The following is a 14667-nucleotide window of genomic DNA, read 5'->3' as shown; positions in this document are numbered from 1 at the left end:
GTTGGTGGTTTCTCTGTGACTGTACTGTTGAATTTGACTTCATGCATTTGAATCACTGTAAGCTGTTATGTAAACTGTTCTCTTTTCTTCTTGATTGTGTTTCTCCACCCTTGTCTCCCTTGAGGCAATTTCAATGAAAATGAAACTGTTCCCTTCACCCACCTTTACCTTCATTTTCCTTGCCACTATTGCCAGGAATCAAGCCCAGTGTTCTGAGACAAATGGAAAATAAAGAAGGCTTTCATTTTGTGTTTAAGGTTATTCTTTCACAGAATGTGTAATGCTCAGGGTAGTTGACATACTTTAAAAGTGCTGTTTCCTAGCATTGAGTGAATAGACAAGTCACAGACAAGGCTATCACAGTGGAAGATCTGTTCCAGAGGCTGGCCTGATTAATTACGAAATAAAGTTCATGTTCTGGCATGCTCGAGACATGGGCCAGACTCAAACAAGAACATACAGTCAAACTCTGAGCCACTGCTTAAAGATTTCTCAATTTATGCAGATAACAAGTAAACACAAGAATTGTGACGAGTATGTGTGCCTACATCTTAAATTTATTGCTAGAGCCTTGCTGCGTGTTTTGAAAACAAACTTTTGAAAAAGCACTAAATTCTTAAACATTTCTAAAACATTAGTAATACAGCTCATCAAGGTATATTTTCATATATTCCAAATACAATTTTACCATATATTTGGTAACATTTGTAAAGCATTTATATGCATTCATATGCATAGCATACACAGTCATATCACTTTAAATACGCATACATACACATTAATATAAGTTTATAACTGCCAGATTAAAGTGTTAGGCAGGATGCCTTATATAACCATAGATCCACAATGATTTATAGCCACTGTCATAACAAGTAGTAGCATGTGACTGAACACTTCATGACAAGTTCTGAAAGTGCAATACTGCCTTATACTGTCTGTCATTCAACACCCAAATGATCATTTCTAAATGACTGATAATGTACTGTATTTGAATCAGCATTGTTAGCACTATTATTTTTCATTACAATGTTTCAGCTCATACCTCTGTACCCATGTGATTACGTGTTTTCAAATCAAAAACAACTCTGTGCCTTTTATAACGAGATCAATATGCCCTGAAGATTAAAATGGAACGATGATCTTAAGGTACATGGTAGCTGAACTGGTGACATCTTACACACTGTAATCTGAGCGATGTGGGGAAACATCGCCCGGTGCATATTCTGAGAATGAGAAGTGAGAAGTTACAGTGTACTGACTTGTGTCTGGCTTGAAAACAACCCTCCCCTGTCAGATTACATTGGTTGCAGACGATTAAAGCAGGGAGACAACAACATGGATGCAAACACAGGTTGAAGGTGTCTTTGAGTAAGCAACGTTACAGTTTGGCGTTGCACACCATAACACATAGCTGTCCTGTTTGCTGGCTTAGCTTAGCTATTTGAGAAAATAAGGGGGGAATAAGCTGATACAAAGCTGTTTAGGGAAGCAAAGGCCTGTAATGGAATGCTTTGCTAGTCCAAGAGGCCTCCTGTGCAATATTAATTGGTGCTTTAAGTGCGTCATAGCACTAACTACTGACCTAGAGAGGGTGAGCGGGAGCACATCTCAATCTCCGTCTGACTCTCTTTCTTTGTGTCTTTGTCTTTCTCTATCTGTCTGCCTGTCTATCTCTCTTTCTATAAGTCTTGCTTGCTCACTTTCAATCACACAAATACTGTAAAATTCCAAATACGGCAAACCAACAGAGAAATTCTTTGAAAAAAAACTCAGAGGGGAATCTTAACAAAGATCACATCACAGCATAATCACAAGGGCGATTTCCTCAGCCCCCCCAGCCCACACATGGGAAGTAAAGATTCAAGCCTGGAGACGACGTGTCGCAGCCCCTGCCACTATTACAGCGAGGACTATGACGACAGGCACGACAGGAAATGTGGTAAACAGAACAACTGCTCGCTAAATATGGCGTGTTTCGCTGTGTCTAGGAGTGGTCATCAGGCGCTGGGGTGGCACTGAGGAGAGAACGCAGAGAGCTGTGAGAGTACAGTGTCTGACAGGGACCTGATATATAGCCTTTAATTCCTTATCACTTGTGCACTCCCCTCTTGTATTTCCTGGCACGTATACTCCGCCGAAATTCAGCCGAAGGGAGTTAGCTTTACGAGGTCAAAGGGGGGGGGGGGGGTCTGCCTGTTTGCTATCGATAGGCCACACAGCTGAACCAGCCTCGCGGTTTGGTGTAAACGACACCATGGTCTATCCGCCTTCTCGCTTTTCAGTTGGTGTGACTTTCAGCTTCTTCATCGACAGTTCTGAACGCCATGTACTTGATGCTTGGGGTGGGTGGTGGGGTGGGGGATGGGGGGGGGGGTGTTCGTGTCTCTGTACATTTCACAGAAACCCTGTGCCACTCTGCCACTGTTAAGTGAAGATAATTATCAGACCCAGAACAATCCAAACAAGGTCGTGTTTTGGGAGGTATAAATCCCAGGAAACCATTTTTTATTCATTATGATTATAAAACTGATAGTCTAACCATCAACCTTTCCTTCAGTAATATAAACACTTCATAAACAATATGCATACATTATGTGTGTCTATGTGTGTGTGTAAGAGAGAGAGACGTTATGCAAGTAGCCTATAAGTTTCCTTGTGTAATAAGTAGACTATCAGAAAAATGTAATTACTTATTTCCAAATTCCAGTATCAGACCTGGAGGTGGATCAACATGACTCCCAGCAGAAATGAGACTTCGGTTGTGACTCTTGGTGGAGGAAATGGGAGTCGTGCTTGTTCTAACGTGCCCCTGTACTTGGAAATGGGGGCGGGGAGGGGAGGAAGTGCTGGGTGCGTCACTGAGTTCCTCCCGGGAATCGAGGCCACTGTCCCAGGCAGGCAGTGATAGTGGAATACCACTAAGCGAAGAATTGTGTGTGAAAGGGGAAACAGATGCACCCACCGTACATTTCGTACGCGTGAATGAAAAGGGAGACAGACAGATCTGACACAAGAGATCCTGAAAGCTGAACTGGCACTCTCTGTTTCGAGTCCTTTAATAACCTGCTGTGTCCGCAGTAAACATGCATCTCATTCTGAGGGAGAGAGAGAGAGAGAGAGAGAGAGAGCTAATCAAAAGCATTTTTCCCAGGCCTACCACACATGCCTCCTCCCTTGTCATTCCACGCCATTACCGGGCTCTCTCCCCAGGCTGTACGATGATGTCATAACTGTCTTGATGAATTACCCTCCATTTCTGCTTCACCAAGCCGCGACATGCTGCGACTAGTTAACTGCGAAAGACAGCTCTTAACGAATTCCCTTGGGGCGAATTCCCGAATAGTCATTTGCTTTGATTTAGTTGGAAAGATATAAATGAAGGGAAGAGGCAAATGTAAAACCCCCAAAAAGCAATACGTTTTAGCGTGGGCCGCTGGAAATTATAATAATGGAACGAGGCAAGCGCTTGCAACGCGCCAAAATGAATTGGTTTTCGATGTGACGTCAACGCGTAACGCGCCCAGTCGCCTGTGAACTGTGAATTGCAGAACGAATGAAAGCTGCCGAGTTAGATAGCATTGCTCAGGCTGAGGCCAGCGGACTATGATAAGTGATAACTGTAATCAGAGACAGCTGGGGGTGACTGAAGCGTTATGCAGCTTAAGCAACACTGCCGCTCACCCAGATTGCAAGGGAGAGAGAAGGTAAGATTCACGGTGCATTATAATAAACCTTCGGCGTGACGTGACTCTGACGCAAAGCCAATTTGAAAAAGAACACTAGGGTCGCAGGCTTCAGTTTTGTGTTTGGGGAGAGGGAGTGACGGAGGGCTGAGCAATGGGCCAGTTTAATTCCAGCCTATGTTTATTTAGCACAGCTGCAGAGTGTAATTTACATCACTCATGTGGATACAAGGTGCAGACCTGACTGTTTGATGACAGAGACCCAGGAACCTAGTGAAGTGGTTGTGACACTCACTCACAGCAGGGGGGTGGGGGGGATTGGGATGTGTAGAGGGCAGTATTTTATCTGTGGCAGTCGGGATCATGGCAGCATACCATCACGCTTCACCCCTGTCCTGTGTACAAATGTCCAAACCACTATGAGCCTGGGTCTACAAGCCACAGCGCAGTAGAATGCTCAAAGATCATCTGAGCCCTGAAAGTTAGCATCTGCAGGAAAGGATCTAGCACAGGACCATAGACCATATAAGCACAGGGCTGAATTCGGGAGTTGGCCCTTATTATGTGGTAACCTGGTTCACTCAGTTACCCAAGAATCTGGCTGTGTCCAGGCTAGGAACAGCAGACTCCAAATGATCTTGGGGCTGAACAATGGATGTGGCTGGACAGAGCATGCTCAGATCAGAATGGCAAAGAGCTTGTTAGATGATTGGTCTGCCAAAGTTCTGAGGAAGTGAAGCAAATGTTGAGGGGCAGCCTGTATCCCAGTGGCTAAGGTACATGACTGGGATGCAGAAGGTTGGTGGTTCAAGCCCCGGTGTAGCAATAAGGTCCATGCAGCTGTTGGGCCTTTGAGCAAGGCCCTTATCCCCACATTGTTCTGGGGGGGATTGTCCCCTGCTTAGTCTGACTGAAAGTCGCTTTGGATAATAGCATCAGATAAATAACTGTAATGTAATGGGCACAGGTTGGGGGAGGGAGGGAGGGGGTCACTGAGCAAACAGTTAATTAGTTGATGTATATGTGGTGATGTAATCACATGGAATGCAGTGACATCATTGCTCAATAACCTTTTACAGGGACATGTTGTTCCTCATAAAAATGTAATCTTATGAAATAACACAGCCGACGTGCACTGTGTGTGTGCATGCACATAAGAGATCATTCTAGTAGTGTTCATCAAAATAGAAATTAAAACACACACACACACCCACACACACCTTAAGTATGGATTGACGGATATAAGTCACCATGGGCGGATTTCGCGCAGCTAACGCCCAGCAAAATAGAAAGAGGAAATAAGAACAAGGCAAGAATGCAGTTGGCCTTTTCCTTAATTCTTTATTGACCTTCTTTTAGTAAGACTTCTCAAGTGCTGTGCCAGATATCAGTATCACTGAGCCAAAAATCTACAGGACAGGAAAGATTGGCTGACAAAAAAAGAAGATAAAGTGTTTGAAAGAGTGGACACAGGAGTGGAAGAAGGTGGATGGGTGGTCCCGTTGGTGGACTCTCTCTGAAATTCAAATCTTCAGACCGAACAACAAAATGCACTTAACACTAGACCCCATTCCTCTCAGTCCATCCTCATAATCACAGATAATAATAATCATAATAATAATCATAATAATAATAATTGTAAAAAGATGTATGTCAGTATTAATAATAGTTTACCTAGAAAAGAGGAAAATAGTCAACTGGACATGCACTGATATCTATGAAATGGCTCTTGGGGTTAGGAGGAGAGGGGGGCCATCTTGGGTAGTAGAGGGGGTTGCTGGGAGCTAGACACTCCTCCCACCACCCCCTAAGTGATACCGTTCCTCAAGTAGGTGCTTCCCCACAACTGCCAACCACCCCCCCTCCCCCACCCCCTCATGCCCTAACTCTTGCCAGGCTGCGAGCCACGCCCATCTAAGAGGAGGCGGGGGCGGAGTTGGCCTTGTCCTCGCGGGTGACTGGGATGTTGCGGTCGCTGCGGCCGGAGTCAGTTCCCGTGGCGACCTTGGGACCACAGAAGGTCAGGAGGCCGTCGGAGGACAGCGTGCAGGTGAGGGCCGACTGGTCCACGCTGGAGGGCAGGCGGTAACGGCGGTGGAATTCGCGCGAGATGTAGCCGTGGTCGTCCTGGATCGGGGAGGAGCAGGAGGAGGCGGGGGGGGGGGGGGGGGGGGGGCGGGGGTCAGGCAGCAGCGGGGAGAGAGTTTCACGAGGAAGAGGGGGTAAGAGAAGCAGGGCAAAAACAGAAAGGTAAGAGGAAGAAAAGACAAGGTGCGGTCGCAGTCTCTCTCAAGGACAATGCCTGATCAAAGAGGGTTTTTGAGGAAAAGTGATATTGATCTTTTCTGCCCAGAGAGAATATATGCAGCACCTGAAAGTCTCTAGGACAATGTAATAGCTAGAGAATTTAGTTTATAGCCCAACGGTTACAGGTTTGACTATCAGATAGGCCGCTGTCATTGGACCCTTGAATAAGGTACCTTGATCTAAGTATACTGCATGTAAAAATGTAAAAGAAAGATAAAAAGTAAAAAAATTAAGTCAATCTGGATAAATGTCAAAAGGCTTTGGAGCAGACCTAGGTCAAATATGTAATTGTTTTTGATTCAAATACTTCTGTGCTCTATCAACCTTTTCTGGTGCAATTGAGCCAACCAAGGACCACAAGGGGGGGTTTGCACTTTTTGAGAATATTTCATATGCTCCAATATACCCGGCAAGCTGAAAGTTGAATCCAAAACAATTACACATTTTATCCAGGACTGCTTGGGAGTCTCAGATGGGATTGCGTGTCTTATCTTTTTATTCAAACTGACACTTGTGTCTGGAAGCTGTGTCTGGTGGCATCCTGTCCACAGCTATGCCAGTATTCTTGCTGTTGCAGTGGCACCACTAAAAGGGTTTGTTTTGCTATTGTCATGTATGGCACTTTAAAGGAGAAAATGAATTTAAAAAGACAGCTTTTCTCCAGGGCTGAGAACTGCTGGTTTTCCACCCTCCCTTAACCTGGGATTCAGGTGTGAAGAGAGTCTGGCCAAGGCCAATCAGTAACAGTAACCCTGCAGGGCTCCAGGGGGGATTGTCCCCAGCTTAGTCTAATCAACTGTAAGTCACTTCGGATAGAAGCATCAGCTAAATTAGAAATTAGTAATTTAATTATTTCAGCAGGATGAAAGAGAAAAGAGGTTCAGGCCCCCAGTCAGTAGGAAGCCCCTCAAAATGCCTGCTCTGAGTTGAACCCAGGACTCACTTATCCTCTCCCCCAAAAAATTCTGTGGTGCAAACCTGTGATAGGATGAAAAGGTTTCTTTGTGCAAAGCAGCAGGGGATTCTGGGAGGGCTGTGAATTCCTCTATCAGGAATTGACTTAAGTGAAAAGTGCACATTGCACAATGACTCAAGCTGGTAATGATTAAGCTCATGGCATTGCAATGGTCCTCGGCTATGTGGCCACTTGATGTCACTTCCTGACATACTTAGCATAGCTAAAACATTTCCATGTGACTCACTGGCTTTTTTGTAGACATCACGGCCAGGATACCTAGAAGACTGAATGAACAGTGTGAATGACCAGGAACCTTTCACAAAACGGTTTTATGTCCTTAGCGTCAAGTAAAAACAGAAAGCAAACACTGCCTTCTCTCTTTCTCACTCAGTCACAGAGGGGACTTGCGTCCCATTTCCCAGAAATGACAGCGCTCTAGTGGAGGCTCCACATCGTGCTCTAATCAGGAAATCCCCATCTCCTCTTCTGGCTCCCCCTAGTGGCCATAAGTAACAAACAAAGGAAAGTGCTTGTCAGAGACCATAACGGTCACAGTTGAAGATATGGTGATGAGCACGTGGGGGTTCCAAGTCTTAGATTAATTAATTTCAACACCATGGCTTGTCAGCAGAGACACTGGAACCACAAGGTCAATGTTGCTCTCTCTCTTTCTCTCAACACACAACACACAAACACACATACACACATACTGTACATACAGAATATACATATACATGTAATTATGTATATATGTATATTCAGGGACGGCCTGTAGTGTAGTGGTTAAGGTACATGACTGGGACCCGCAAGGCCGGTGGTTCGATTCCTGGTATGGCCACAATAAGATCCGCACAGCCGTTGGGCCCTTGAGCATGGCCCATAACCCTGCATTGCTCCAGGGGGGCAATTGTCTCCTGGTTAGTCTAATGAACTGTACGTCGCTCTGGATAAGAGCATCTGCCAAATTCCAATAATGTAATGTAATTGTTTATATTATTGAAGGAGAGGTTGATGACGAGACTATCATTGTAATTATAATGAATTCTAATCCTTCTTAAAAAATAACTACATTTGGAACGAATGCTGTCAGCCACCATCTCCATTTTATCCTTTACTTCAGGACACTGGAGTAATATGCTTTAATAAGCATAAGCAGAAGCCCCAGGTCTCAGAGCTGTAGTCCAGAGCCATGCTAACTGAGGGGGCTGAAGTGGCATCCCCAAGAGCGTGACGCTGTCACCAGCGAAGCACTCCAAGACGAGAAGATCTGTCTGCTCCTGTGACGCACGACTGCCAATTCACTTTCCGTAACTGTCACTTTGCGTAACTGTCACTTTGCGTAATTGTCAACTGCAGAGAACTTGGTTTAGCTTTCCGAAGACCTGCTTCACTTACTGGCTGAGGACTGCCCATGTGTTTTTCAAATATGAAAAAAAAAGTACATTACCTTTCAAAACAATCGATTCAAACATGGCTAAGCAGGAGTCAGCACGTAACACATAGTTTCAGGGTTTGAATTCCATCCCTGCTGAAGAAAACAGCCGAAGCTAGGTGGTTGACCACATGGTTTAACCAGAGCAAGCTATGTTTCGAAGCAGCTGGTAGCTGGTATTTCAAGCTGGTCATTTTACACCAGGGATGTAAACAGCACCATAACATCTTTCAGAAAAGGCATTTCATTTCAATGCCCTAGTAAAACCCCCATACATAACTGGGTTGAAACAGTGTTTCAGCTGCATAATATCCGGCAGCTTGCGCTGATCTTGTGCCTGCAGAAGGTGGCCTATCTCTGTGTTTGTGACGGTGGAAAACGTCCCCGGGGGGCACAGACAGACAGGCTCACGCTGCAGCCCCCTAACTCTCAGCTGCCCCTGAGAGCTCTCGCTGCGCTAACTTTCCGAGAGATAAAAAGGTTAGTCACAAACTTTCCGGCAGTCCAACTGGGAATGTGTCCGTGACGCCAAGAATACGCAAGGAAGATAAAAAAAACATTATTCTCAGAAACTGTTTCCCTCCTCCCACAAGACGGTTTAGACCCCATTTTAAAATAAACTTGGGGAGGAAGGTGTTTCAAATTATGTCATGTTAATGACAGCCTTACCAAGAACAATTAGACTAAAGTTTACTTTTATGAAGTATACTTCAGTATAGTTCAATTATAGAAGTGAACTGATTTCGACAAACTATTAGTTTACTTGTACTCAGTGTCCTATTTTTATACTTATTGAGATTAAACTTGTCTACTTTTTTATTCATAAAAATACACACACTTATGAAAGCTCGCCTACATGCACATATGCTGATACTAACCTACATGCCTGTACAGTTTCACACTGAGGTAAAAAGGTGGATGTGGTTTGATCTCCATCCCTGTCCTGTCATACTCTGCCCCATGGCTCGAGGGGATCGGTGCACTGGCCCAGGATGACACGGTCTGGTGCACTGCATTGCATCATGCAGCTCTGGGACTCCAGCTGTGCATCAGGGCCCCCACCCCAGCCGTACGTTACCAACCTCTACTGCCGGCTGTACCCTAATACCCTCCCAACCCCTACTGTCAGCTATGCCCTAATACCCTCCTAACCCCTACTGTCAGCTATGCCCTAATACCCTCCCAACCCCTACTGTCAGCTATGCCCTAATACCCCCACTCACTCCTACTGCCAGGCCAGGCATGTCCTAATACCCCCCCGCCTCCCAGACTGGGAGGCATGCCCTAATACCCCACCCACCTCTACGGCTGGCTGTACCCTAATACCTTACCCACCCCTACAGCTGGCTGTACCATAATACCCCAACCATGCCTCCTGCTCGGGGGCCCTAATGCCCCACAGACCCCTACTTCCGACCGTGCCCTAATACCCCACCCACCCCCACTTTTAGCTGTGTCCCAGAGGTCTGAGGTGGTGGACGGAAGGGGGCGGGGATGTCTCACCTGCCGCTCTCCATGTTTGCCCTGGATCTCAACGTAATCATCCATCACCTTGACGCTGAGCTCATCGGGGGAGAAGTGCTTCACGTCCAGGTAGATTGTGAACTTGTCCCTGTCGGACCTCACCTGTGCAGAGGAAGAGGATGATAAAGAACGGATCAGAGGCAGGGCCACTCTTCGCTTACCAGCCTTGCTTATCCGTCTTCAGAGAGGAAGAAAAGTGTCATCTCCAAACTTTCCCCGAAACCTTTGATGTCAAGGCAAACCAACAAACCAGTCATTGACTTGCATTTTCCTGCAAGACCTAAGATATGGGCATTGAAACTTCCCCCAAGCTCCATTTTAACCGTGGATGTGTGCTGCGTGATGCTATCACATGCCCTGGAGCCTGACGATGAAACCATGAAACAGAGTTAATGGCCTGCCTTTTAAGCCTGTGATATAATAGATGACGTGCTGGCTATTATGGTTATGATTGCTTTCCATCTCAGACTGGGAACCGATGACACTTAATTGATACCATTAAAGACGCGGCCAACAAACCCTTTCTTTCTGTGTTTCTGAATCCCACTCCCGCAATCTGCCTGTACTGTATCCTTTTATCCACCTTCTCTCTCTGCCATGCTTTTTCGTTTTTAGAGATAAAGAAGGTATATGGGACACTGTACAGGAAGTAGTCAGCAGGTTGTTACACTGTGCTCATGTCTGTCCGTGGGATTGTTCTGTTTGTCTGCGTTTTAATTAGCTGATCTGCTAGTGCACTGGCTACGTCACCAGCTGGCGGTCAACAGCAAAAGTGCAAGCTACCTTTATCACACAAAGGATCAAACAATGTTTTTTGTCATTGGGGATGGCATCCCAGACAATATAGGAAATAATGACTTCAATTAACATTTAATGTTAATAAAAATGTTTTCATAGTCGATTTGAAAGATTTGATATGTCGATATGTCGAAATCTATGGAAAGTTTGCTCAGCGTGTAACTTAGAAGAACTTGGAAGAATGTCCAGGGCAGAATTAGTTCAGGAGGTAAGAGCAGTCGTCTGGCAGTAGGAAGGTTGCCGGTACGATCCCCCGCCCTCAGTGTGTTGAAGTGTCCCTGAAGAAGACACCACAACCCCCAATTGCTGCCGATGAGTTGACTTGTACCTTGCATGGCAGCCTATCGCTGTTAGTGTGTGTAAAACGCCTTGGATAAATGCAGTTCATTTACCATATTTTCCATAAAATAAGATTGTGCCTTGGGCACCTCAAAAGGGCTAGAGCAATCACAGTTGGAACAACCGCTGCATTCCAAATGGTAGATAGATAGGTATGCTTCTTATTAGATCATTTTATCCAAAGTAACATAAAGGACATGAATGCATACATTTTTTAGTATATGTTTGGATCAAATCCACAATCTTTGCAATGCCAGAGCAAGACTCTTCAAACTGAGCCATAGGACTACAATGCCATAGGCTACTAAAGACTGGTAAAGACTGTAGTCCTTAGCAGTAGCTCTCCTGGAAGAAGAAAAGTATGCTCATTCTCCATGGGAACACCATGAACAAAGCTCTCACAGAGGTTTATGTCTCAAACCTCTCCGATACCTGGCCACAGCCCATGATGGAATTTCAAACTGCCAGCACAAGCTTTACTGCCACACTGCAGTGCTCTCAGAACTGACCAGTCATGGCATCCAAATCACAGCTTGTCGAAACATTATCCCTTAATACAGGCAAATGCATAGATCTTAAGTGATGAAATACTGAATTATTGATATTTATTGATGCGGGACAAGACAAATTGTACAATTTACTCCAATTAATGCAGCAAAAACTAAAAAATGGCATCGGTCCTAATGCACTTTACTCTGCAGCTCGAAGCCATGAGAAAGACAAAACAACAACAGCAGAATTCTCCCCCCTAAATGAGAAAGAAAGTGTTTTTTTGGTTTTGTTTTTGTTACCTCAGAGATGCCAGCGTTGAAAGATTCCAGAAAGTTCCGGAAGAGAGACTGTCTGTAGTAAGGGCTGATGCTGGGGGCCATGTAGGGGAAGAAGTCGTACTCGAGCAGGCCCTCCCCGAAGAACTGGTCGAAGAGACGGGTGGGGTAGAGGGGTCCCAGCCCACGTCTGAACCAGGGGTGCTGGATCGCGATATCCATAGTGTCTAGATCTGGGGCTCAGGAAGTGCTGCGGTCTACGAATGGATTCAGAGTCGTGAGGAGCGAGCAGGTGAGCAAGTGTGGAAAGATGGAGGCAGCAGGATAGACGATGAGCCCCAGTGGTGAGTGACCCTCCACCCCCGCCGTCCCGTCTATATATACCTGTCCCACAGAAAGAGAGGCTTTAGCCCGGATCTCTCTGGAATGACATTATCTCATTGCCGTTGTCCGGGACTGTCAGCAGAATCAGCGGGCATGGTGGTGACCTGCAGATGACAGTCTGGCCTGGGACTCTTTTTTGGCGAGGTGGAGAAGTGGAGGGGGTGGGGGGGGAGCCCTGTGCAAGCACTGGCTGGACAATAATCTTCTGCCAAAACAAACCAGGACTACGGTAGACTAAGGAGGAGGAAGCCTTTGGGGAGGGGAGATTGGGGGGTTGTTAGAGGCTGGGTCAGAGTGAGGGGGTGCCGGGTAGGGGTGGGATTTAGACTGGCAGAATGCACAAGCATCTAATTGTACAAGGATACTCCGTCACCCCATTTAGCTCAAACATATAGGAAAAAAATCAATTCAGTGCTAAAGGAGAATGGCCTCTGTGAAAGATGTAAACAAACTCAGATCCCTCTGAAATGAGCCAACTCAGAGTGGTCTCACAGTTTGTTTGTGAGGCTTGCCATGCATTGATTCTACGCGACTGAGGTGACTTCTGAGCTTACCCGGCTAAAAGGAAATAGCAGAAAGGCTGCTGGTGGTGTGATCAGAAGAAATCTGTGCTATTCTTGCATCAGCTTCCTCAAGCACAACCAAAAGATAAACACATCGTAGAGGCCATCTTGAAGAAAATTACCCATGATAAGAGTTGATATGTGGTACACAAGTGCGGATGAATGCAAAAAAGATTCAAATATATGGCAATTTTATGTAATAACAGCAACAGTGCAATTGCCCACCTATTTTTATGTACTCATTCCATACCCATTGACATAAAATGTACCATTAATGCACACTTGCATGGCACTTAGGTCAACTTGTGTCAAGTGGGGGGGTTCTAAAGGAGCTGTAATGTGAACAACAAGTGGTCTCATCAATGCTTAAGTGGACCAAAAGGAGAGTCCTCTTTCGTGTCCAGTTACAATGCGAACATAAAAAAGGCAGAGTTCATTTGCAGCTGGTTCACTTTAAAAGAACTGAGGTTGGTTCATTTTAAGAGAACTACACTTGAGAACACCCTAAAGAACAGAGTGGAACTGCGGAGGAAGGGTTCCAATGACGCACACAGAGCTGGTAATCTTCAGAACACCTGACTCCCAGCCAGCGAGCAAGAGGCAGCTCACCGGGTTGGAGAGGTGGAGGAGGCTGAATTTTTACAGCCGAATGGAAAACCTCCAGGAGGATTTTGAGGAAACTGAAGAGACGGTACCTTACATGGAGACACAGATGCTCCCATCACTAATCACAGTAAATCTGACAGGAAAGACTGCTTTTACACGCCCTTCATATATACTTTTCATTCAGGCACTGATGAAATAAGCTGGGCGTTCGTCAATCAGAGGTTCTGGTGCGTGCTGATTTCAGTGTTACTCAGCATGTAATTGATCAATTAAAGGCAGGAATTACACAGCAAAACACTGTCTTTTGTTTCTTGTATCTGAACTAGTTGCTGATGATTTTAAGGTGAATACAAGAGACAATGGAGCCTATGGCCCTCCAGGGCCATGTTTGGGGGGACCCCTGGTCTAGGAAATAACAACAGGGCTCTACCTGGGAGTGGTTAAAAGCCAAGCAATCCCAAATAGCATTTTCCAAGACCCAGAGTAGAGGCTGAGAGTAAACCGGACAGTGTGAACTTCTTTTGCCACCTCCCAAACAGGAGCCCAGGGGAGCGGAATGCACACGGGGTGGGGGGGTGGAGGGGTGGGTATTGTCGGGGTGCCGACGGGTGGATGTAATGGGGGTTTAGGCACTGGCCGGATTTCAGCCCAGTCAGCAGGACAGGGGGCATCCGCCCAGATTTCGGGTTTTGTCAATGGACCGAACAATGGGGAAACCGAGCCGGTACTTCCGAAGTGACACACCAGTCGGAACTCCGCTGCATGTGCACCATGTCATCACTAACATTTTTCTATATTTTCATACATTTTCACTTTCTTGGTCCCAGCTATAGATCCTGGAATGGGTTAACCACATGGTGCAATGCGTCCTGGCAGAACTTCAGAGAAGAAAGCAAAAATGTATCTTTGTGCAAATAAACACACAAACAAAAATGCACTTTTGGAAAGCCGTACTGTAAGTAGCATGCATTATTCCTTGACTTTTTCCAACCAATTACAATGGGATACAACAGGAAGACCTTAGTGAACAAATATTAAAGGACAAATATTGTCATATTTGTCTGGAATGCCACGTTTATTTTTTCTAGAGACCAACTTACACTTCTCACATTTGTATGTGTCATACATAAACATGGATTTAACACCAGTGAGAGTGAGTGGTATGAACTAGAGCAGAGCTCCCAAACCTTGATCTGGGAGGGACACAGGTTGTAATGGCCTTCAAAAACCATGACATTTTCATATAATATAATAGATTTCTGGCACTGGTTTTTGAATTTAAAGTGTGCATTCAATTCCATGACAG

At 45.5% G+C, this 14667-nt stretch overlaps 1 protein-coding gene across 1 annotated transcript; it reads right to left on the bottom strand.

The window, feature by feature from the left end:
- Window positions 1-5092: 5092 nt before the first annotated feature.
- On the bottom strand, window positions 5093-12893 carry cryaa (crystallin, alpha A). The gene is made up of 3 exons (XM_061235773.1): window positions 11833-12893; window positions 9884-10006; window positions 5093-5810 (listed from the first exon to the last, which is right to left on the bottom strand). The coding sequence occupies exons 1-3, from the start codon at window positions 12028-12030 to the stop codon at window positions 5598-5600; spliced, it is 534 nt and encodes a 177-aa protein (XP_061091757.1). The 5' UTR covers window positions 12031-12893; the 3' UTR covers window positions 5093-5597.
- Window positions 12894-14667: the final 1774 nt, after the last annotated feature.

This window comes from Conger conger, chromosome 3 (assembly GCF_963514075.1).
Source record: "Conger conger chromosome 3, fConCon1.1, whole genome shotgun sequence".
Taxonomy (NCBI): Eukaryota; Metazoa; Chordata; class Actinopteri; order Anguilliformes; family Congridae; genus Conger; species Conger conger.
This window is presented reverse-complemented; position numbering and strand designations above follow the sequence as displayed.

Coding starts and splice junctions, on each gene's coding strand:
- cryaa (XM_061235773.1), bottom strand. CDS start 12,030: ATGGATATCGCGATCCAGCACCCCTGGTTCAGACGTGGGCTGGGACCC. Junction 10,007..11,832: donor TCAACGCTGGCATCTCTGAG/GTAACAAAAACA, acceptor TCCTCTGCACAG/GTGAGGTCCGACAGGGACAA. Junction 5,811..9,883: donor GCAAACATGGAGAGCGGCAG/GTGAGACATCCC, acceptor TCCCCGATCCAG/GACGACCACGGCTACATCTC.